The sequence below is a fragment of the Barbus barbus genome (assembly GCF_936440315.1).
Source record: "Barbus barbus genome assembly, chromosome: 4".
In the NCBI taxonomy this organism is placed as follows: Eukaryota; Metazoa; Chordata; class Actinopteri; order Cypriniformes; family Cyprinidae; genus Barbus; species Barbus barbus.
In genome coordinates, this window is record NC_136732.1 from 8,810,086 (window position 1) to 8,834,700 (window position 24,615).

The 24,615-nt window shown below is 36.8% G+C and overlaps 2 protein-coding genes across 3 annotated transcripts; both read right to left on the bottom strand.

Annotated features, from left to right (window-relative positions):
- Positions 1 to 222: 222 nt before the first annotated feature.
- On the bottom strand, positions 223 to 7,396 carry LOC306865561 (metalloproteinase inhibitor 2-like). The gene is made up of 6 exons (XM_079410249.1): positions 7,327 to 7,396; positions 7,110 to 7,243; positions 3,783 to 3,883; positions 2,516 to 2,624; positions 2,293 to 2,417; positions 223 to 1,933 (listed from the first exon to the last, which is right to left on the bottom strand). Exons 2-6 carry the CDS (start codon positions 7,228 to 7,230, stop codon positions 1,736 to 1,738), a joined length of 654 nt encoding a protein of 217 aa, XP_079266375.1. The 5' UTR covers positions 7,231 to 7,243; positions 7,327 to 7,396; the 3' UTR covers positions 223 to 1,735.
- Positions 7,397 to 18,287: 10,891 nt separating this feature from the next.
- On the bottom strand, positions 18,288 to 24,343 carry LOC306868976 (galectin-3-binding protein A-like). 2 transcript variants are annotated; one of them, XM_079415483.1, is made up of 6 exons: positions 24,305 to 24,343; positions 24,100 to 24,182; positions 23,435 to 23,638; positions 23,220 to 23,351; positions 19,697 to 19,958; positions 18,288 to 19,581 (listed from the first exon to the last, which is right to left on the bottom strand). In XM_079415483.1, the coding sequence occupies exons 2-6, from the start codon at positions 24,164 to 24,166 to the stop codon at positions 18,549 to 18,551; spliced, it is 1,698 nt and encodes a 565-aa protein (XP_079271609.1). In that variant the 5' UTR covers positions 24,167 to 24,182; positions 24,305 to 24,343; the 3' UTR covers positions 18,288 to 18,548. The 2 variants fall into 2 exon arrangements, with proteins under 2 accessions (XP_079271609.1, XP_079271610.1); XM_079415484.1 differs by having other exon boundaries at positions 23,441 to 23,638; positions 24,100 to 24,311.
- Between the last annotated feature and the right edge of the window lie 272 nt (positions 24,344 to 24,615).

Below are 24,615 nucleotides of genomic sequence, written 5' to 3' on the forward strand. Positions count from 1 at the left end.
CGGGGTGGCTACATACTATAAGGGGGTCTCATCATATGAGAGGGCCTTTGTAACATAAACAAATAGGAGGAATGAATGAATTAGGTTATAGACCATAACCCCCATCCCTTACAGACCCTGTAGTACAATCACTATTAATTATGAATAGCTAACATATATGTTACAATATGGGGGGAAATAAAAATAAGGCACATGTAAATGAATAACGTTACTGCATATATTACTGAACAGACACTGAAAATTAATAATTGTTCAGTGGACATTTCTGCTCTTTTATTCATGAGTATCATAACAGTTAATTCACTTTAAAAGGCATGCAAAGGCTAGCTCTCAACAAGTCTTCCCAACGGGTCCAGCACTGGAAATCTCACACTACTTCAAAAGAGGACTAAGGGGAAGAACACAAATGTACAAAAAGCATCATGGGTAAAAAAAAAAAAAAACTTTTCTAAGCCTTTTCTTGCTGTGAAGAATGCAGGGGCATAAAATGAAAGCATTCGCTAATTTAACCACTTAAACTTAAAAAAAAAAACTGCATGTATTTTCTGGACACATTCAAAGCGAATAATATTGATATAAATTAGAAAATCCTGTATATATTACAACATACATACATCATTGTCAGATCTATGTATGTTGCTACATGCACAGTACAATACAGAATTTACATCTTATGATTTACATTCCTTTAACACTCATGAATTCAATTTCTGATGCACACTATCAAGCAAAGGTCTGGACACACCTACTGATTCTGACCACTATACTTTATTATATTTATATTTTCAGTATTATTATTTTCTCCATTTTAGAACAATAGTTAAGTCAAAACTATGAAATAACACACACAAAAAACTGTTCTACTTGTGTGTGTGTTAAAAAGTAATTTAATTGAAACGGAGAAACACAAATTTAGTCAAGTATGTCCAAAGGTTTGACTGGTAGTGTATCTCAAATTATAAAAGAGCATTTTTCTTTATGATGACAATTTCAACAGAATTTTGTCATAAACTAGACGGTCTGCAAAGCCTTCTAATCATCTGTCCCATAAATCCTTCATGGCACACTTACTTCAGTCTTTCTGCATTGCATTGTAAGAATAATAATTGCAACATAAATATCAAGAAATCTTTTCTCAAGCTGCGCTTGAGGAAGTGAAAAGCAATGTTGTAACCAATTTCCTCTTTATTGGAGAGCAAAAATATAACAAAAACACTTCTCAAAGTGCTTAAGAGAACTTCTATGCCTGTCATAAAAAATACACTAGAGGTAAGATTCACTTGATATATTAACATGCAACCAAATATATGCATCCTGTCATGCTACAGAATTACTTCATCACAATTCACCCTAAAATCAAAAGAAAAATTTAGAACATTATATTTCCAGCATAATAGTTTGTTTGTAATTCTCTATTATCTAAATACTGTAATACAATATTGACAATATATGTTCGTAATACTATAATAAAAAAAAGTCTGGAGGACAGGCGTTTTTATATTCTTTCAAACTTTATTTTCTTTATGCAAAATATTCATTATTTCTTTTAATTCATTCATACAAAAATATTACCATCTATATTATCTTTTTCTTTTGAATTTGGGGTGATCCAAACATATTCTTGACAGGTTTCATCAGCTTTAGAATGCATTTGCAGAATTAAGGTGTGAGTTTAAGGTAAGGTAAACTGTGTTGTGGGGGATTTTCTGAATGAGTGATCGAGCTGAGTTCTTGCTTATGGGTCCTCGATGTCCATGAACTCTTTTTTAGGAGGGGCAGACCCACGGTACCAGGCACAGCTGCTGTCACTCCTCTTAATGCAGGTGTAGTGCTGAGCCTGGGTCCCCTGAACTGTTGCCTCCAGCACCCAGTCAGTCCAAAGACACTCTGTGGGGTCATTAATGGAACAGGGAATCATCGAACACTGGACGACCTGCACAAAGACAAGAGGAGAAGAGCTGTGAGAATGTGAAGACAGACAGACAGACAGACAGACAGACAGACAGACAGACAGACAGACAGACAGACAGACAGACAGACAGACAGAGACAGACAGACAGACAGACAGACAGACAGACAGACAGACAGACAGACAGACAGAGACAGACAGACAGACAGACAGACAGACAGAGACAGACAGACAGAGACAGAGACAGACAGACAGACAGAAAGACAGACAGACAGAGACAGACAGACAGAGACAGACAGACAGACAGATAGACAGACAGAGACAGACAGACAGACACAGACAGACAGAGACAGACAGACAGACAGACAGACAGATAGCAATACCTTGCAATCACAACCCATCTGGTAGCGCTGACCAAAGCTCTTCTTCTGTGTCATACTCAGAGACTCCCAAGATTCAATGTAGTTGCAAAGATTTATACGCAGTGTGCCATTTGAATCCATATTACCTGAGCAGATTAATGAAACGGTGTTAGTATAAATCTAAATATAAAGCAAATGCTGTTTCTTGAACCCTATTTTTCACAACATAGAAATTCCCTCTTACCAGTAATCAGGTATTCCTTCTTTCCATTGCTCTCAAGATTGACCCCGCACAAAGCTGAGGAGGGGCCTGTGAAGATGGTATCAATCTCTCCATCAGGGCCCTTAAACATCTAGTGAAAGAAGATAGCATGAAGCAGTCAGGAGACAGATTCTTGGCTTTTGCTTTTGGTTTATCATTGTAAACATGCTGCATTCATGTGTCGGGATTACTGTCATTGAAATATTACGATTTGTAAAAAACAAATAAAGTCTTTGTGGCGCTAATAGTTAAAAAATTAGATTTGGTATGCCTTCTTTGTTTATCAATATTTTGCAGATAATATAGTGAGGTGAATTTATAAAATAAAGATAGGACATATTAATAATTTATGTAGCTATTAAGTGTTTTGAAGTCATTAGCAACAAAGTCAATCATAGATTCATAGAAAAATACGCCTGTGGCAAAATGATTTTAGGTTGCTTATTGCACATTTCGTGACACTGTCAAAGTGAAAGGTCTAGTGAGTATTGTTAAAAGCAGCATTAGTTTTATCCGAAACAGATGAACTTGAATCTGGCAATGTTTCATTACAATGGTTGTTGTATGTGTCACGGCAGTTTGGAAATGAAATGTCTGGTGAGTGGTGCTAAAAGGTTAATCGCGTTTGTATATATAAACTAAACCCCACACTAGACCTAACAAAAGCAAACACATTTTCTGAAGCAACCATGCTATTTTAGCTTGCTTCTACAAGTCTTTGAGGTCCTTTATTGTAACTCAGGTCCATTCCTAAGTGCTTTCTTAAGTGCAAGGCTGTACCAGGTGAGCTTTCAAGCAAGTTTACTATGCCAGAAAGCCACACATGAAGAGATGGTGATGCAAACGTCAAAATGTATTAGTTTACAAATTTAGTTTTGAGGTCATAACATAAAATTGTGCAAGGAAATGTGCAAAACTAAGTCTTTATTAATCAATAATCTGCCCTAGTGATTATAATTGGTTTGGAAATGAATGAAAGTTAAGAGTTTTACTGCTACTAGAGTTCATTTGAGCTGGAAACTGCATTAAATTAAACATATAGGTATGTTTTTGGAGTTTTGGAGAAACGTTTTTCTGATGAGGCTTTGTTGCAACTTGGTGCATCGCAGTAACGGTATACATGTCATAATTACAGTAATTCCAACATACTGCCAACATAGCATTATGTTTTGTGTTTAGCTTCATGAAAATAAAATCAGTGTAGGATTCAAAGAGGTGGATAACAACAAAACAGATATACTCCACTAACCTTTATCTGTTTGACGTCATATCGGATCATTTTGATTGGATAGCCATAGGTATCATTGCCGGTGACCACCTCCTTTCGTCCGACTATTTTGGCTCTGATCACTGCAATAACAAGGAGAGAAAACCGCATTCAAATATAAACCATTTAACTTGAAATGTTTCTTGCACATTTTACCCTACTGTAGGCCTAAATGGGTGTTATCTCTCAATTACAGAGTAAGATGACTTATCTAGCTGCTGTTGTTCTGCTCTACACTACAGGTGCTGAGTGGTGTATGTATAGAGACACATGAGTATTTGATTAGCAGAGGGCAGTGCGAGGAATGTGCTTCCAGCCTGATATTCAGGAAGCCAGTCAGCAGTCTGACTCTAGCAGGCAGTTTGCCCCCCGCTCGCCCTGCCGCTTTAATCTCCACCCTCACACTGCCTGTTCCCCATAGAGCTGCTGACACACAAATACCAAATGCTCAGTCCAAATTAATCTCTCCTTTAAGCAAACTCAGGATCACATGCTTTGAACAAAACAGACATTGAAAAACTAGACTTTTCCATGAGCGCTGCTTACTCTGCATTGCTAAGGTGGTTGCTAGAGCATTGCTGGGTGGTTTCCATGGTGTTCTGTACCAAGAAAGGTTGTTAGCATGCTGCTATAACAGTTGTATGGGGTAGGATTAAAGGATCTATTCATTCATAAGTGCTTTATAAGTACTACAATATGCTAGTAATATGCATGCTAATAAGCAACTAGTTAAGAGTGAGAACTGGCCTTTAAAATTAAGTGTTAACAAAAGAATTATCACGGGCTACCACAAAAATATGAAGCGGCACATCTGTTTTCAACATTGATAATAATAAGAAATGTTTCTTGAGCAGCAAATCAGCAGATTAGAATAACTTCTCAAGGATCATGTGACACTGAAGACTGGAGTAATGATGTTGAAAATTCATCAAATAAGGATAAGTTACATATATTCAAATAGAAAACCGCTATTTTAAATTGTAATATACCAATATTTCTGTTTTACAGTATTTTTGATCAAATAAATGCATGAGAGAATTCTTTCAAAAATAGTCAAATATCTTGCCGACCCCAAACTTTTAAACGGTAGTGTATAGGAATAAGAAAGAATAAATATCCCTATAAAACACTTCCCCGTTATATATTGGAGTTTTCAGAGAGCCCATACATTCCGTCCACATATTTAGGCCCAAACACAGAGCGTCTTTTCTATTGGCCACACACTCAGAATGCCAAATACACCCACAGGATCCAAGTCTCAAGTGAGGCATGCCTCTCTCATCAGTAACTACACACATATACCGGGTTTATGCTGGTTTAATCACACCCTCTCTTTTCCACACATTCATTCCACACCCCGAGGCGGAAGATACACACACAGTGTAGGTGCTGTTTTCAGCTCCAGGTATGTGAGGGGAAACGAGGGCCCTCAGCATTATTCATTTACGGGCTCTGAAGGTCACGTGGGATACCGTACACATGTTAAGGGGTCAGCGCTAAACATCTATTGCAGGAAAACTTAAAACGGCATATTTGACAACTCACAACTTTTTTCTGCGAGTCATTGTAGGTGGTGTCATTATATGTTCAACACTGTTATTAAACTGAACTGAATCAACACTGAGCTGAATAATATCACCACTGCCTTGTAGAGCTGCTTTACAGCTGAACTGAACTTGTTTACAACATTAACACTGTTATTGAACCTAAATTGAATCAACATTGAACTAAATTAAGCTGAATAATGATACTATTGTCTTCTGTATTGTAGAAATAAATATAACGACTTGACTACACTCTAAATAATAAAGCTGCTTCATGGTGCCGTTGTGGAACCAAAAATGGTTCTTCTATGGCATCGCTGTGAAGAGCCTTTTAAGCCCCTTTATTTTTAAGAGTGTAGGTTGAATTTTAAAATCATCAGGCCAAGGTCACGTGGGAGTTTCAAACAGCCAGCATCATGGTGCTGCATACATGAATGAGATTGCCAATTCCTGTGGTGGGCACCAGATGTTGTTTTCAGCAAATCACTAAACGCATAGGTGGGTGTGCGGTTTTGGTGTACACCATGACCGTGACTGACTCCAGTAACCCAAGTCTCACCATCGCAAGTCATGTAATAATGTCTAATGTCAAAGGCAAACCACAATATGTTGCTAGCATGTGGCAATACTTTCTCAATTTTTGAAGCTGTAATCAGTCTGTTGAAAGAGGTCTTAATCAGAGGGCCACTACAAACAATGGAAAATGCATAGGTCATGTAATGGCAGGGTACTGAAGGGACACTGAAGGTCAGAGCATCACAGCTAGAACAGAGGCAGGTTACACTGTGACGCAATTAAGCTAAAATTAGACCTAAGATTCTCTCCCATTATTATATTTCTATATAATATATTGAATATATATTTGAAAAGCTATCAGTGGACAGGATTGCTTTATGTCATTTACATTTTAAAGTGATGAATATAAAGAGATTAATGCAGATTTAAAGAGTACGATGTGTGTGTTAAAACTTAGCAACTAGTTTTTGTGGTTATTTATTGTTGCCAAGTAATGTTACACCTTGATGTACTATTACATAGACTTGAACAGGTGTGTTAAATTATTTCCTAATGACTTACGTGACTCATCAAATCAACGCTTAACGTCAGAACTGCCTTTTTTTAAATAATGTTAGTTCATTGTATTGTTTTGAGTCTTTTCTTTATAACTCACTTATTATATAATGTAAGACTCATGCACATGAAGCTCTAAAAAGTGAGAAAATAATCAATAATCATTTCTATGGTATGCAATTAACTGGATTATCTACATTAACACAAGAAAAAAAGCTGTATTGTGATTTTATACCTATAATTAACAACATGTACTTACTATAGGGTTAGTTGTTAGTAATTATGGATAACTTACTGTTACTTGTAATGAGTCACAAGGACTCTTAAATAAAGTGTTATAGTGATAAATCAAAGAAAAATCAAAGCTAAAATGCTACACTGTTTTCAAGATGGATTTTTGAGAGCCCTGTTATATTAATAACAGCATAGACACATAGGCCTAAACATTTTTAATATTCCGACCCCTACATCTGTGTTTCTGTCCACCACTATGAATGAAAATGGCTGGTTTCCTTTGGCATTTGAAATGAAATACTATTGAATGCAGTCCAAATGCAACTCACTTAAAAGTTGACCATATTTTTAGAATAAAAGAAGCTGTAGCCTATAACATAGCTAGACGTGCTGAAATACGCACACGATATAATACAGACACGATTATGGATATGAAATAGTTAAAAGCATGGAATCTTACCGACATCCGCATAGCAATACGCCTGCTGAGGATGTTCAGGAGAGCAGCTGCAGGCTTCGGCAAACTCTGCGGCTCCACACAGCACTAACAGCAGCAGAGGAACACAGCGCGAGCGGCTCATCTTCAGACGGGTACTGGATTCACAAATCAAGTTGCTTTGAAACGCGGACTTCACAGAAGGGTGAGACGAAAACCTGACAGGAGAGAAAGTGCAAACCTGATGAGAAGGCTCTTATGTCAGGACAGTATGCGCTCAGTCTGAACGGCCCTGCTTTTTATTCGCATCTGAGCTCCGCCCACTTGTATGACTTTTTGCCCTGTCTTTGTCATCACGCGCTCATTGTTTAGGTCGTTTATTGATATTTTGTCATTGTTTTTACGTTAGCAAAGACAAATATGAGTAACATTGTGAATTAATGACAGTATTGCAGAAAGAGAATTGGGTAATTCTGAGCCTCTGACGTCTGGTGGACCATGACCTTACTGACTTCCCTGTATTAAACCTGTTACTAATGTCTAGCATAATTACTGATCCCATTCTCAAATAATTAAAAATAATTCAATCTGATTTTAGTCTTTCAATAATTAAAATAATAGTAAGAGTTATCAATTTTACTCACCCTGTTTATATTAGGTGGCCTTAACTACTTACTTCCATTAAAAAACAAGTGCAATGTAATTATTGTGCTCATATTGTATTGCAAATTACCTTTGCTGCTATTGAGGTGGGATACGGGTAAGGTTAGGGACAAGTTTAAGGGTGGGTTAAGGTGTAAGGGATGGGTCAACAGTGTAATTATAAATGTAATTGCGGAAATTAATTTCAAATGTAATTACATACAGGTATTTTTTTTATACAAGTACAATGTAAAAACATGTATGTACGCAATAAGTGCATTGAATCAAATGATTCATTTAAATGTAAGTACATAGATAAGGCCACCTGATATAAAGTGGGAGCAAGTTTTCTTTTCATGCTTTTATTCTGAACAATTACAGACAAATCTGGAAAAATATCACACTTTGTAAAACTGTTAGCATGATGTTAGCTCTAATCTTCCAGATGATACAAGTTTGTTAAAATGGTAGAAGTGGGGTAATTTGAGCCAAAAGTCATGGGGTAAGTTGAGCCGGTGCCTTGCCCCTTCTTATGATTATAAAGTATTATTTTACTGTAATCCTACATTATATTGCATGCATTTTAGACCAAACATTTTTGATTTTGTTCTTTGTTTTGAATTTGATTTTGTTCTGCAAACAGGCCTTTTTATGACGTTGTATTTCCCTGCAACATTTATAAGTGGGTTGTTGAGTATTAGCCCAGTTCGATTACAGTCTTTATAAGTCATTTTAAAACGTAAACGCGCGCGCGCGTGTGTGTGTGTGTGTATGTATATATAGGCTATACACACACACACACACCTGCTCTCCTGCAACAATTTAATAAACACCAATAAAGCTATAAAGTTTAATAAGACATTTAAATGTAACTTGTTGCTAAGTCTACAAATCTCCGCGTTTTCTTGTGTGTGTGTGTTTATTTATTTATCGTTCTTACATTTTATGCTTTATTCACAAAACTGGATTCATCATCTTCCCGTTGTTTGACGCGCGCGTGCATGATTGACGTTGGCGCGTGAGTTCACACAAGTTCATCAGATCTTGGCGCAAAAGAGAATTTCGGGTTGTGTGTCCATCCATCAGAATTTCCCAGACTTCCCGTATATTAGGGTCTACCCATGTCACAGTTGCTAGCTGTCGCATAGTTATATTATGTCATGTCTTTGACTTAACATATTGTGACGTGAGTACAAATGTGCTGATCTTTTGTTCTGTTGCTGTTTTATTTATGATTAATTTAATATCTCTAAGATGTGATTTGGTGCCCTTTAAATTAGCTGAACGATATTTCTCACGACTCTGTGTTTAAAAAGTTAAGTTTGAATTCTTAGGGAAGAAAAATATCCTTCATTGTGTAAGATAATATCAGTTTAATTTAATTCATTGAGAGAAATATTGCTCTCATTTGGACATGGAACAACAGAATATTGTCTGTTAGGACTGCATTTCATTGTTAGTTCTATGTAAAGACAAATACGGATCTCAGAACAGCTGAAAGATAATGAAGGAAGTCCATCTTGCATGATTCTCTGTTGAAATCAAAGCAGATCCAGGGAAACACTTCTGCTTCTTCTGGTCACTCAATCCTCCACCCACACCCTCTCTTTCTCTCCTGATGACTTTCTTCAATGACGTGTGCCTTAGCAATCAACACTATAGGGTAAATATGGTGCTTTCAGACGTAGTATGAACTCAGACAACACTGCATGCTTTACCACTTAAAGTCATGTCTGGCCCTACCTTCATTAGAGAGGGAGACCCTCTTAGTCCTAATATGGCCATTTTTTGCAAAAGTTGGAATAAACTGGAATTTTCAAAGTGTCAATTTCCCTTAAATCTAATTAAAAACAAAATGTGAGTGAAACAATTCCTTGCCTCATAATGTGTTGTTGTGGTTCACCCTTCATTTATTAGTTTGAGAAGTCATTGCTGTAAACTCTTTCATGACTTGTACGTCATAACAAATGTTTGTAAAGGGTTCCAGGGAACAGAATTTTAGTTTTTATGATTTGGTGGCTGCTCATTTACACTGTAGTGCAACAAAATGGTCATTGCTCATTGTCTAAGTGGAGATTTTGGCTGTAATACCAGATTTACACCTATACGCTTTAAGTAAATTACATTTTTACATTTTCTGTGTATAAAAATGCTAAATTTGCCTTCACAATGCTAGGGTGTCGTGGTTTATTTCCAGTATGTTATTATGCAGTGGCTAGGGAATTACAAGGTGGTTGCCCACCACCAACTCTCTATTACATTTGGTTTCTTGATATAAATGTAAGTCTATGGGATTTTTTATTTCACCTGTGTTATCATCTAACATCATCCATATGATTTGAAGCAAACTGGGAAAAAAAGTGAAATGCGTCATTTATTTAATGTGCAAAAATCTTTGTCTTTGCTAATTTCACTACTTTTTACTAGCTTTGTTTTAGTACAATATAATGCATATTTTAAAAGGAACGTAACAATAATCATTAAAGCAACTGCATGTTGTTTTGTATACTTTTGCGATTTTGCAGCCTACAGTTAAGCAAGTCATATTCATTGTCAAATAGGTTATGAAAGTGGATAGTTGTACCACAGATGATCTTTTTATTGGGCGACACCAAGGTCTGCAGACAAAACGGCCAAATTAAATCACATGTGCCTTGATAACCAGTTAGTAACGTCATTGGATTTGGAGTTGTGCGACAGTCAATCACTGTTTTCGGATATCATAGAAATGAACGAGAAGTGCTGTAACTCAATCCTACCAGTCGTAAACTTGTCCAAGACTTCTCTCATTAAACAGCATTTCTGTGTAAACTGTGTAAAAATATATCAATCTAAAAGGAAAGTTGAATGGAAAACATGTTGAAGATTACATGTTTTTAAAAACATGTTATTCACTACTTGATAAGCTGTTTTCCTAGAAAAGCAGTTCTGTATAATGACAACTCTCGGAGGGATTGGCATGGTAATGTACATGACAATGTTTATGTGTTTGGTCTTGGTGGAATAGATCTGCTGCGCTTACTACTGACTTAGACTTACTACTGCCAATACATCCACAACATGCTGCTGTGAGCATGTTAGAAATACTGCTGCTGCACGTATAACATATAACATACATGAAATTACTTCGTACTGAATCTATACAGGTGGAGCTGGGGAAGGAGGAGGGTTTCTGAAGCGCTCTGCACATGCTACAGCAAGCACTAGCCAAATATTTGAATGCTGAGCAGTGAGCTCATTGGCTGCTGTTTCAGAAAGAACCAATCAGCTGCACCATCTAGAGTTTAACGACAGAACTTTGGATTTTACTCAGTGTAGTGAAGCCTTCATTGCCATCCATAAAGCGTGGCCTCTGGTTCCCTTCCATGTGTACCGCAGCTTAATACTTTTTTGCTTTGAGGCTTGCCTTAAAGTGGATTTGGCTGTACACTGCCGTAAAACAATTTGCCCTTTTCATGGAATTTCTAGTTAGCATTTATACTTCATATTCATCTGAAATGTTATAAGGATATGTAACAGAAAAATGTGTTTAAAGAGCATAAAAAAGAATAGGTCCTGCCTGTTGTTGACTGACAACATGATATACTGATTCACGAGTTAAGGTCCTTACACACTGAATCCGAAATTTTCATATGCGTCATCCTTTCCTATCACAATGATGCGAAAATGCAGAAAATCGAACCTGGTCCGATTTTTTTATAGCAGACGAAAGTTTGGCAGTGTGTAAACGTGATTGACACAACGTGAGGTCGTATTTATTTCGTAACGTGTGAAAGTTTCAGATAAAATTTTCGGACTCAGTGTGCAATGGCATTTAGGGAGCTAGAGAAGCGATTGAGAAGCACCCTCATATACTTTAGTTTTCTACTTTCATATTATAGCTAATTTAGCTTTTGTTTATGGGGAAACTAGTTGAAAATGTACTTTGATTATTAATAATAGCTCATTTAACTATGGTGAAATTACATTGTAAAAAGGCACAAAAATAAAATAAGCAACATTTTGGCTTATGTATACAGAAAATATATTGAATAAGTATGGTATGGTTTTCATAATAAATAACCATTTTACTTGAATTATTATTTTTTTATTATTTTATTATTAAATAAAAACGGAAGGTTTATACCAAATCAATAATATAATTAAACATTTTGGTAACACTTATTTTAGGGTCTCTTAACTAGTTGCTTATTAGCATGCGTATTACTGGAATACTAGCCATTTATTAGTACTAATTAAGCACATATTAATGCCCTATTCTACATCCCTAATCCTATACCTACACTTAACAACTACCGATTAACGATTAATTTATTGAGGGAAAAGTCATAGTTAATAGTGAAGTAGTGTTCCCTATTCGAAAGTTTCTTTGTTTTTTGTTCAGTGTATCATTCACGTTTGTAGCATAAACGTGGGATGAGTTACTCCAAAGTTAATATATGGTTAGGGGTTTGTTCAGATCCTCAATCCTAAGAATGAGTAATAGTAATAATGATAGTGCACTTGGTTTTATAAAATACTTCTAACAATAATCTCCACATGTCATGTTGGAATAAACACCACAAACCTACGTAAACCACTGTATGAGGCCAATACAGACTTCCAAAGTCACCCATACACAAAGATTTAAGGTTCAATGCCTATAGATTGTGGCATGTGGGGGCGTCAAGTATAATAGGTTCAAGCTGACCACGTATCCTTCCACTGAAGCTGCCCACATCTGGTTTGCTTCCCACATGGACTACAAAAAACCTTACTGGTGACATCAAGTAAGCGCTCAAGTCATCCCGGCTGCTGTGTAGATAAAATGTGAGGTATGCATGGCAGGGAAAGTATCCCAAATGAGTCACAGGAAAGGAAATCAGGGTTTAGGAGAATACTGAGTAATGTTTATAGCATGCGCAGGTTTACTTTACGTGTCATGAGCAACATGCCTTACATCACTGTTCGCCACAGTCCCTCTGCTCTCTGTAATCTCCATCAGAAGTTTCCACTATTTCTTAACCCTTCCCGTTTTAAATATGTGAAGTAGACATTATATTTTATTTATTTATTATTTTATTTTCAAATCATATAATTTGGGGTCCTACCCCAGATAAGCAGCTGGCATTTAGGTCTAAAAATAACCCCTTGCAATTTTAACATGGTATTGGCAAGACATCGTTTTCAACTTAAAAATGTAATACTATTTATTTATCTATTGATTTGTTTGTTTATTTATTTAGACAACACAGCATTTTTTGGAAAACTTTTGAAAACAGGTTACAAAGTGCAAGTTTTTGAAAATAAACACTGTGTCTGTGTAAACAACAAAAATGCGAATTTGTGAAAGTGGTGACATCATGTGCATCTCTATTATGTGTTCCTGTAGTGTTTCTTTACAAAGTGATATTGCCAGCCACTGGACTGGCATGCATGCATAATGCAGCGCTTTTATTAGTTTTCACCAGTCCTTGTGAATGGGGATTGTTTTGACAACGGTGTATGCAAAGAAATGTTGTTTTTTTTACACATTTGCGTGTTTGCAGTCGTCTGATGTCAGTTAATTGTCACATGATAGGTAAACATAAAATATTTGATATTTTCCGTAGCTAAGTGTTTTATTTTGTTTGTTCTTACTTTTAAATATTTATTTTAATTTGACATTTTTACGCCATTCAAATCAGTCGCAAAAAAATGTGGGGAAAAGTATTAATGAGTAGGTGTTTCTTTTGACTGGTGATATAAATGAAAACCGAAAGGATGACACATTTGAATAAAAACTACACAGCTCACAGTCTGACAGATTGCAAATCTCAATGAATAAACAGTGACCTCTACTGAAGAATCACCTATTATGGTAGATTTCATTCTTACTTGCTTAAGACCCCTGAGAAAAGTGTGGGCTTCAAAGAAACTGGGGTGTGGAGCTGGACGTGGCAATTAAAAGCATGAGGGGAAATGACACACTCGAGATGAAATGAGCAGAAATCCATGCCTCAATTCCTCATGGCACGCCACAGCCTGAGGAGAAAAACAGAGATGTCTACATCTGAGGACAGAGTTACGCCCCTTGCCCAAACAGCTCATCTGTCTGAGATGCAGCAGGGTTTTTCCTTCAAGGTCCTTACCTGACTGCAAGGCTCTGGGATTCCAGGATCTAATCTTTTTCAGGAATTATGAGTCATATTGTTCCACTACTGGAACTTTTTTAAATACAGAGAAGATTTTAAATAAATTAAGAACATAACATACTGAACATTTTATGAAGTAGACTACTGGGGTAAAATGGCCCTCTATTTGGGACAATAAGGTTTGTTTGCTATGGAAAATATGTATGGAATATATAGAAAACATATGAAAATGGGCATATATATATATATATATATACATAAAATAGTATAAAATAGAATATAAGAAGTATATAAAATGTATTTAGCATGTATAAAGTATATACAATGATCTAACTAACTAGCTCTGATCTGAATAAATAAGATGATTTTCTCATAAAATGGTGGCTACTGGGTAACTTAAACTATTGATTGAAATCTCCACTATCTTACCAACTGTATAAGATATTAATATTTTGTATATCACAAATTATATAGATTTTAAACATTATGCAAAACTATGATGCAAGGAAATACCACTGAAATACTATTACACAAATTTTAAGAAGAAATCTACTGGACCACTTTACAATGAACCCACATTTTTACAATAATGTGGAAAGAAACCTCTGGCTAACACGGACAATGTTGTTAGATTTAAATTTTACATTGTGATTTTTTTTTTTTACAGTATCCAATTCAGTATCCAATCCTTCTAAGTATCAAGCACTGAGGTGCCTCAGGGTTCACTTATTGGCCCGCTCCTCTTCTAATCATTCATAGCGTTTCCTACCACTGCTGCATCAATTACTTGCAGCTCTATACCCGTCGTTCCAACCTAACAACACCAGAGCCTGTGAGTGAATCTTGGATTTGTGTGTGGATTAAAGAGCAGCACCTCCAACTAAATCAATCATTAGAGAAAGATTCTTTTTTTTGCCCCAGATATATTTATAAAATCTTGGTCTGGGACAAGAAGCAATAAAACCTGTACATTTTTTAACAATAAAAACAAACGATTTTTGAAAAATTGCAAAAATAAATGATGAATGTATGGTAAAACATGTCCAATTAATGTTTATGTTTTAATTAATTTAAGAAATACAAATAAATCCCTGTGTATATTGATCTTTGTGTATAGTGACAGGTGTGTTACCACCTGTAGTAACACTCTCCTCTATGTGCACTAGACACTTTACACACACACTGCTGCGTGTACACAACCCCACAAAGGACTCAGCAATATATGTATGTTTACATGCTCATGCACTACAAATCATCCTGCACTGTTCCCCAACCAGCTGCTTGACTCAAAATGTTTCTCTTTACACATGTACAGTATTTGTGAAGCATTCGTATAGTTTGTATTTTTTATCTTTTATTTTTTTAGTTTGTATAGGGTAAATATTTATATATAGTATACTTATAGTTAAATCTGTCAGTAGGTTAGTAGTGTATAGGTTTATAGTGTTTTTTTACTTCATTGTTGTATGTCTGTATTTATGTAGCACCGTGGTCCTGCGAGGCACGACATTTCGTTCCACTGTATGTCCCCACATGTAGCAGAATGACAATAAAGCTCAACTTGACTTGACTTGAAGTGTAGCTGTCAACAGGTTATTATAAATGAAGAACAAAGTGCTATTTTATCCAGACACCAATAGTGCTCACCAAGGAAAGAACAGAATTGTGCAACGGTGATATGAGTTTGTTTTTTCATGTCACTGATGTGAGATATCTCATAGTATTTCAAAGGCCTGGCGAGACACAGAACAAGTTCTAACACAATGAAAAGTTACTTAATGTTTTTCTCAGACCAACATTACTCATTATAATGGGAACACTTTTGTTTTTTAAACTCTCAATGAAAGCTCCTTTGAATCCTTATATGTATTCACATTTCCTCTGAAATGTGTCATGGTGCCCTGAGGAATTATCTACATCTTCATGCCAACATTGAATTATTTTTTAACTCTGTGGCCTGCTACATGAAATCTTGCTTAGTCACTAGACTGGTAAAATACATGCTGCTCATTTGTAAACTAGAGTGAACTAGTTCAGACTTTCAGAAGATCTCTATCAGGCATGTTTCGAAGACTTGTACACGTGTTTTGATGTTAAGAGGGAACATGTTTACAGAATTCCCTCTATTGAGTTTGACCATGGAGCATTTGACACTATTCAAAAGCTATTCTCAAATGTATTATACATGAGGTTTCATCAAATCTATTCTGATTTCTTACTGGACATATAATTTTTTAGATAGCCTATCTGAATGCAATCATCATAACAAATTACAGAATTTTTAGGCCAGCAGGAAAGAATAATTCAGTGCCTACTTTGTTTTGGTTAATGCACAGGTGAATGTGAATATAGAAAATATGTTGCATGTTTTTCTTCAGAAGGTCTGTGCATCCCCATGGAATGAAGATTTGTAAAAAATTTCACTAAAGTGAAATGAATAAGCCTCAGGCTGAAGGACATGCAAATTCACATCTGTACAGTAGAGGGCACAGCTCAAACAAACCAGCTGGACACACTGACAGGAAAGAAGGTTTCAACATTCTTCAGCAATATGATATATTATTATTATTAATAATATTGAATTAAACACTAAAGCTCATTAGATTCTCTTCAAGATGAAGGAAATTCTCAAGTTAATGAGGAAACAAGAAGTGTTGAATAAAAGAATAATGAAATTAATGAGGGGAATGATTAAACTATGTGATTTCTCAAATGAATTGCAAATGTTAACAAATGAGTTAGAAGTGATGAAGCTTCAGTCTCCAGTTATAGGACTATAAAGGTCAGGTGTTATGTTAAAAGTATGTGCTGTGTAGTTTAAGAGCACGGGTATCACTTGTTTTGAGGTTTTCATTGTTTTGTGCTTAGAAATGTTTGCTTTGCAAAAACAAGGTTGCAGATTAGGATGGACCTATCTATAACCGAAGCGTAAGTGTTGGTTACACCTGTTAGGAGGTGTGAAATAGTGGTTTAGTCATATATGTGTAAGGTATGTAAGGTGTTGCGATATTATCCTATGTATTAAAATAGCAATAGGCACGTTTGGCAGTTAAATGGGTTAACCCTTTCTTTTTAACTTTTGCCCCGTCTACAGAATTTACATCTGGTCTGAACACGAGTAGAGAAAAGAAGGAGGGCTGAAGGGAAAAAATGACAGAAGGTTATTGTTACGAGATTGAAGGTGACGAATGAGAGGCTATAAAAGGTTGATGCATTCAACATACATGGCCGTCATTCCGTGGTGAAGACTTCTCGCTGTTATTTTGTATTTTGCTTATGAGTTACTGTTTGTAATAAAACGAAACCAAGGTGTTGGTGATTCGTTCAATTTTTATATACAGACTCTGAGTGTTTTATTACATCATAACCAGTTATCAGAACTTGAATAAAAATCCTATCATCGAGCTACAACAGGCCCGGACCTGACTGAGCCGGTTCGGAAACCGGGTTGTAAAGGTTGTTGATCATTGTTGAACATCTCTCCGGACACCAGGTAAATATGGAGACGTCTATTATGATACCTTCGGGAACTGAGATAATGATGTGATATTAGATGTACAGCCTTTAAATCGGTATAGAAATACAACACTACAAATATTTGTATAAATGGATAATTTGATGAATCATTTTACTTCTATAATGATGACTATTTTGTCTGTTGTATTGTTATTGTATCTATCTTGCTACTATATTGCCAAAAGCTGAAAACTCATCACCAAACACCAATGACTTGTACATACACTATATGGACAAAAGTATTGGGACCCCCCCTTCTTTAGAACAGAGGGCGGCACTAACAAAACTGTGGCAACAAAGATGGAAGCATAATTCACGTATTTAAAAACTGTATTTCCATCTCTGTTGAAACAGTTTTGGATGTGTCTAAAATGACTGCACCCTTATACAAGTCATTGGTGTTTGGGGATGAGTTTTTGGCTCAATGCATATAAAGTCACACCAGAGGTGTTCAGCTGAGATCAGGACTTGGCTTTCTGCAGACCAGTCAAGTTCTTCCACACTGACTCAATCAATCATGTCTTTTTGAACCGGGTCTTATACACAGAGACACTGTCATGTTAGAATAGAAAAGGGTCCTGTCCAAATTGTTGTTATAATATTAGAAACACACAATTCCCTAGAATATCATTATATGCTTAAACATTAAGATTTGTACTCATAGAATTTACTAAAGTAGTCAAACATGTTCATTAGAAGGGGGTGCCAATACTTTTGGCAATATCTATCTATCTGATTTTATTTTTCATACTTTGTCATTTTACTTAGTATGACACAACATGATAAAAGTACAGAAACTTTGTATCATCCCGTACTGTCATAGGATGGTTTTACAATTAATTGATTTTTAGTAATATAAAATATGTGCATAATAATAGGTGATGGAGTTTAGACAAATGTACCATTTCTTACAAACTTACCAACAGAAAATGACAGAAGAAATTATGATTTTTTTATTATTCGTATGATTTTAAGTGCATCTTTAAACAATCAAACATGTTAATGTCTAACAATCTGATCATTACATGAAATAAACAAAATGATTAAACCCTTCACTTATTATTATAACGATCATAAACTGACATTGAACATTATAAATGAAGGCTAATCATTATTTTAATTCGACTGAACTGAATAAGCAGACCTAAACTTTACCACCGGTAGAAAATGGCATGATGTTAATAGCATGCATTCAGATATACTCTGGACGCACTACAAATCTGAAACTGTAGTCATCAGGACAGGGGTTAGGCAGACCCATACTGCTGTTATTTGGAATCACTGCCATGTCGCTTTTGAAATCTTGGACATGAAAGACATTGTTTTCATTCTTACAGCTGAGAATCAACCTGTTGCTGTAGCGAATGGTGCTTGCGTACATGTTCTGATTACCACTTGCGATAAACCTTGCAACAGGAAAAGAATAACATGAAATACCATAGTTAGAGCATTCCTGAGCACTAAGAAACACCTGGGCTTGCCACTGGACCCTTTGTTCTCTGTAAAGAGCACTAGGGTGTGCTGGAGTGGAGAAGGATTGGATCCTGTTATTTTGGCCATAGTAGTAATGGTATGGGTAATTGATGGTTGTGTCATTTATAAATAGACTCCACTCATCTCCAGTGTAGATTCTGGGTAGATACTCACTACTCATGTTGTCCATTTGCTTTCTGATCTTAGAGAAGGGAAGAGCATTGAACTGAAAACCTCGGAGCAGACCAGTTAGGTACAGTTTCTCATGATTCTGATGGAGAACGCTTGAGGAAAACTGCATTTCATACAGTTTATCCACTGGGATCAAGAGGAAGCGGATGTGATTCAGGAGACTGGCCTGTTGATCGGAACTAATCTCATCACCTTTGTCTTGGATCCATCTCTCCAGAGCTTCAAGAAGAAAAGCTTCATCCTTCACAATCAGGTCTGAGCGCTGCAGCAGAGCGTCCATCATGTGAAAGGAGATGGTGCTCCACACTGGAGAGCTTATGAGGAATTCGCAGTTCCAGGAAAGATACTGAAGGACGTTCTCCTGCAGAACAAGATCATGTGTGCGGACGCCGTAGTTGTACATGGATACCTGTGTATGGAAGGTGTTGTCTTCAGGAATGAGTAAAGTGAAGGCTCTGCCGACATCCTCCATAAGCTTCTTCACTCCGAAGATAAACGCCAGCTGATGCAGACATTGAGCCGACGTGATGGAAACATCAATCTGACGTGTGTACAAATACCTGAGCAAAAACAGATACTGTTAGTGCCTAACACCAATAAAATAATCAGTTCTGATCTGCACTCAATGAGACAGTTGGATTGAGCTAAGAAGTGAAGTGGTCTTTAGAAAGTTACCTGAGAAAAGCAGAGGCATGAGGATGGCAAGTCTGGCTGACATTCACTGTGAGGTTTCTGGAGTCATTTGTTATGTTTAGTTCTGGATAAATCATGAGGATCATTTTGTGCACACAGAAAGTCAGCTCTTCCTCTTCACTGGTGTCTTGTACATTAATTCTGAAATCACAACCATCTCCACTGTCAAACAGAAGACCAAGATCATCAGACAAACCCAGGCTGTTATCCACAGAGAACTGACGATCGCTGGTTATGTTTCTACCTGCAAAGATAATGTAATAAAACAGATCAAAATGTGAAAATGTTCCTCAAGTTCTTCTATCAAATACAAATCATGGTCAAAGCACTTAAAGCTGCAGTCCGTAACTTTTTTTTGGTTAAAAATGATCCGAAATCAATATTTGATAAAGTACATAACCAGCCAGTGTTCAAAACTATCGCCTTACAAGTTTAGTCCGATTCACAACGGTAAGCTTATAATAATGTTTTCTAATTTGAGTGGTACGGGTAGGTTTTCGCGGGAAATTCGAGCATGGCACTGCATCATTACATCACGTCAGTAAACATGTGAGGTTGTCCCCGCTAGTAGGCTATCTCATGTGAGGATCCTGCAGGTGGCGGATCGTTTATAGCCTTTTCTCACAACAGATAGAATAATTAGATGCATCATATTGATGGCGGATTGTGATCCAGAAAGGGTTATGCGTTTGAAACACAAATTGAAATTGAAATGAAATTATATTGCAGTTTTAAACGTGCGTCTGATTACAGATAGCCTGGGATAACACAAGATTTGTATTTTAAAGAAAACCAGTTCAAAGAGAGCATAGTTTGCTTTTTGGGTTAAAATAATTTCTTAATATGAAATTCGAATGGCATGACAATTAGATTAGACAGAAATTGAAATCTACACACTAATACACACTATACTCATTGTCACGCAATGCTGATGTTGTTAACATTAATAATTTGAGAATAAAGTATAACCAATAATAATAATAATTTGCACGGTTTGATGTGATATGAGCTAACCGATCGTTTGATTTAATCACCGTTGGTGGCGCGATTTATTGTAATGCTTTTTTCCTCAGTTGGGCAGAACAGATGTGGCAGACTTGCTACTTATTTGTTCAGATGATAATATAAGGTAAAAATTCTGATTTTAGTCATATATGCCAAGACGTAGGTTAGAATCTGTGATTATTAAGTGTTTGATTCACACCAGTGTGGTGACTGACAGCTAGACATTATTAGCTAGACAATATTAGATTCATCCGCGCTGAAGCTGTGCCAGAGTACAGCCCACATAATAAAGATAACTCCGCACCTGGCTGCAATACCAGGTTTTCAAGAGATGGCGACAAAGAGGCAACATTTATGGACTGCAGCGCTAAAGAAAACAGAAAAATCACCAAAATTCCTGTGGAAAGAAAAATATTTTCTTGCTAGTCCAATGGGATTATAACCCAAAATTTAGCTTTTAGCAACACCTTGTGGTCAGTTGACTGAACTTCTGTGCCTTGAGAATGAACTTCTGTGCCTATTTTTTGTTAGACTTATTATGGCCAATGAGTATTTTGCATTTATCCAAAACCAAACCTGAGAAAGGGGGTCCAGAAGATCCCACAGCATTGCATTTCATGTAATTCACTTAGTTGTAATCAGTATTGGGGAAAGTTACTTTTAAAAGTAATGCATGACAATATTGCGTCACTCCCTAAAAAAGGAACTAATTGTGTTACTTATTTACTCTTTATGGAAAGTAATGCATTGCATTACTTCGGAGTTACTTTTTCTCACCTGGGCTTGCTAACAAAAATAAACTGATAACTCTCCGGTTATTGACGTAACCTCAGTTCCCTCCCTGAGATAACGGAATAAGCGTTGGGTTAATATACTCATGGGGAAACGGTTTACTCAGATACTGAAGCCTGATTTGTTCATGTGTAGCTGTATGAACAAATGACACTTCAGCTCTATACTCCAGTATACTCTATACTACAGTATATTCTTACTATACGAGTTGCCTCTGAGCGCCATTTCATCAATCTTTCAACTGATAGTGACAGCCATCAACTCGTGTGCAGACATAGAGCATGGCCACCTATGCTACTCTCGTTCCCTTATCTCAGGGAACTGAGGTTTACGTCAGTAGCCGGAGTATTTCCTATCAAATATTTAAATAAATAGATTTTCAGCCCAAGGTGCTCCAGGTGGGAACAGTGACCTGTGAGCGAGAAGTTCCTGTTTTGATCTGACTAACACAAGACAATCATCAAGGTAACTGAGAACGTGGATTCCCATCAGCCTCAAACGGGAAAACAGGAGACGCAGGGGAGTCGAGGAAGGGAGTCGACCTTGATCTCTGTTAAGTTCAACAAAAGGTCATTTGGTTGGCCATGGCCTTGCCTTTTGCTTTCGAACCATGCAGAATCAGGTCAGCCACTGACTCCCTGTGTGCAGCTCCTTATAAAGGGGTCAGAACTTGAGCCAGACTCATCCACTGTGCAGAGAGGTTTGGCCTGGAAAACTTGGAGCATCGCCATCGTGTAGCTGCCAAATAAGCCCTGACCTCTAAAGCAGAGGTGAAGGGGGAGCTTGCCATAACCGTTCTCCTCAGCGCTGTCAAAGGATGTCCTCACCAGAACATGCCCACTGCTCTTCTTTCTTCTTCTTTAGAGTCCTGCGAGGATATGATCTTCATGCTGGAGTAAGTTCTGATTAAATGGCGCTCAGAGTCAACTTATATTCGCCTTCACCCCTTTTGGTGGGCTGAAGCACGATTTGTTTGTGTAGCTACACAAATGTGAACAAATCAGGCTTCATTATCAGAGTAAACAGGAGTTTTCCCATAAGCACTTCAACTACAATATAACTACTAGAACTACAATAACCATCATGTTTACTCAGCGAATTTCTCTCATTGTGGAAAGAAGAGAGGTCTCAGTCAATAAAAGGAAAACAAAGCAACTTGTGTTACTTACTTGAAAAAGTAGCTCAGATATTTTGTTGTAAATTTAAAAGTAATGTTACTTTACGCACAAATTATTCAGAATTTACTCATAGCCTGAGAGTTCTGTGAATGAGGCCCATCCTTTACATATATTTAGAAATTCACGATGATTAAGCCATTTGCAACAAAAATAAATACCAGGTGAAAATTAAATAGATATTAAATAATAAAATGCAAGTACTACTTAGTTTCACATACTTAAAATGCTAAAAACTGGTTGGAAATTAAATGTGCAACAGCGAAACCTAGCAGCGGATAATAATGGGTGACATCTGGGACCAATTTAGTTTCTGCACTTTACCACAGATATGGAGTGCTACTATTTGAATATTTGACTCTGAATATGTGACTATGCTTGCTTTCATAGAAGAAATGTTGTAATATAAAACATCTGAACAAAAACGAGACAAAATTAATAAAAGAAAAAAAATTAATACAATTAGGTATTGGTCTAAATCTATTCCCACAAGCAAGCATTGTAATTTTAGCATCATCCAGCAGATGTCTTACCAGTCTCACAGACCACTCCAGCATCCTCTTTATGTGAGCAGTCAGTAACACCCCAGCCTTTGAAGCTGCATTCAGACAATGAGCTCTCCGAGCCTTTACAGTTCATGTCATCCAGCCAGATTGGACCAGAACCTAAAAAGTATAATATAACACGGGTCAAAAATAAGACAGTGCGTAACATTCAAATTCTCTTCCCCACACTAATGTGTTTCTACCTTCACCATATTGTCCTCCAGGCGTAACTGATATTGCTCCAGGAAAACCCAGCTGCCGACATACCACTTGTGCTTCAGCCAGTTCCCATCCATCATCACAAACTGTACCCCACTGTTCATCATGGTAGACCTCCACACGACCAGATGAAAGCAGATCCCCCACCAATCGCACACTGCCCTCACGTTTAGGCTTTGACTCTTCATCTGTCGCAAACAATAAACTCATTTATTTAGAGGGTTCATAAACATTTGAAAGAAAGCCCATGTCTTACAATCTGTGAAACAATGAAGGTTATATTTAAGATAAACAGCTTTGCCAAGAATTAAAGGAGATACGTTGGTCTTGGAGAGCCAGTCTTGCAGGGTTTTACTTAAACCTTGATAAAAACTCACTTGCCTGTAGCTTTTTGGTAACCCTTAGACCTTAGCTTTTTTTTTTTTTTTTTTTTAGGTGTGTTTGATTATTTGGGGCTGAAGTCTGCAGGACGGTGACTCTCTAGCCAACGTTGGTCCTGGAGAGCCACATTTCTGCAGACTTCAGCTCCAACCGCTGAGATAGTATAGTCTTATATTTGTGGACATGCATTTTTTCTGCAATATTTATATATAAAGTGCAAATGCAAAAGACATTACAATTTTAAAGCAGTGGTATATAGGCTACTAACCAAACAGAGTCCAACGCTGTGCTGACACATGGAAAAACAGCAATGTCCATAAAATATACATGATCATTTTCTTTCTGGAAACTCTTTAAAACAACAAAGCAGGATGAACACAATTCACGAAGGTTCTTACTGAAGACTTACAAACTGTCTTGCTTTCATTTAAATATCTGCTAAATGAGGTCGAGCATTGTGAGAGATCGCTTACATGAACTACCGCTGTCCAATCACATTTGAAGTCCAGCTTAAGTTTCATTTCACGAGAAAGCAAAATCAGAAAACCTGAATAACTACAGTGTGCGTGTTCAAACAAATCCTGTTCGACTTTGCTACAAAAATATTTCACACAATGCAAAGAGGAGGTCTTCAAGCCTTTTCTCAACACTGGTGTATGTACATAAAAAGTCTATACTCAAATAAACTGTTTTTTGTTTTATTTTATTCATAAGCACGAGATCTTTTGAATCTGGGTGTTGGCATTTCAGTGACTTCTGTGACCAGACTTGGCTTTCTAACATG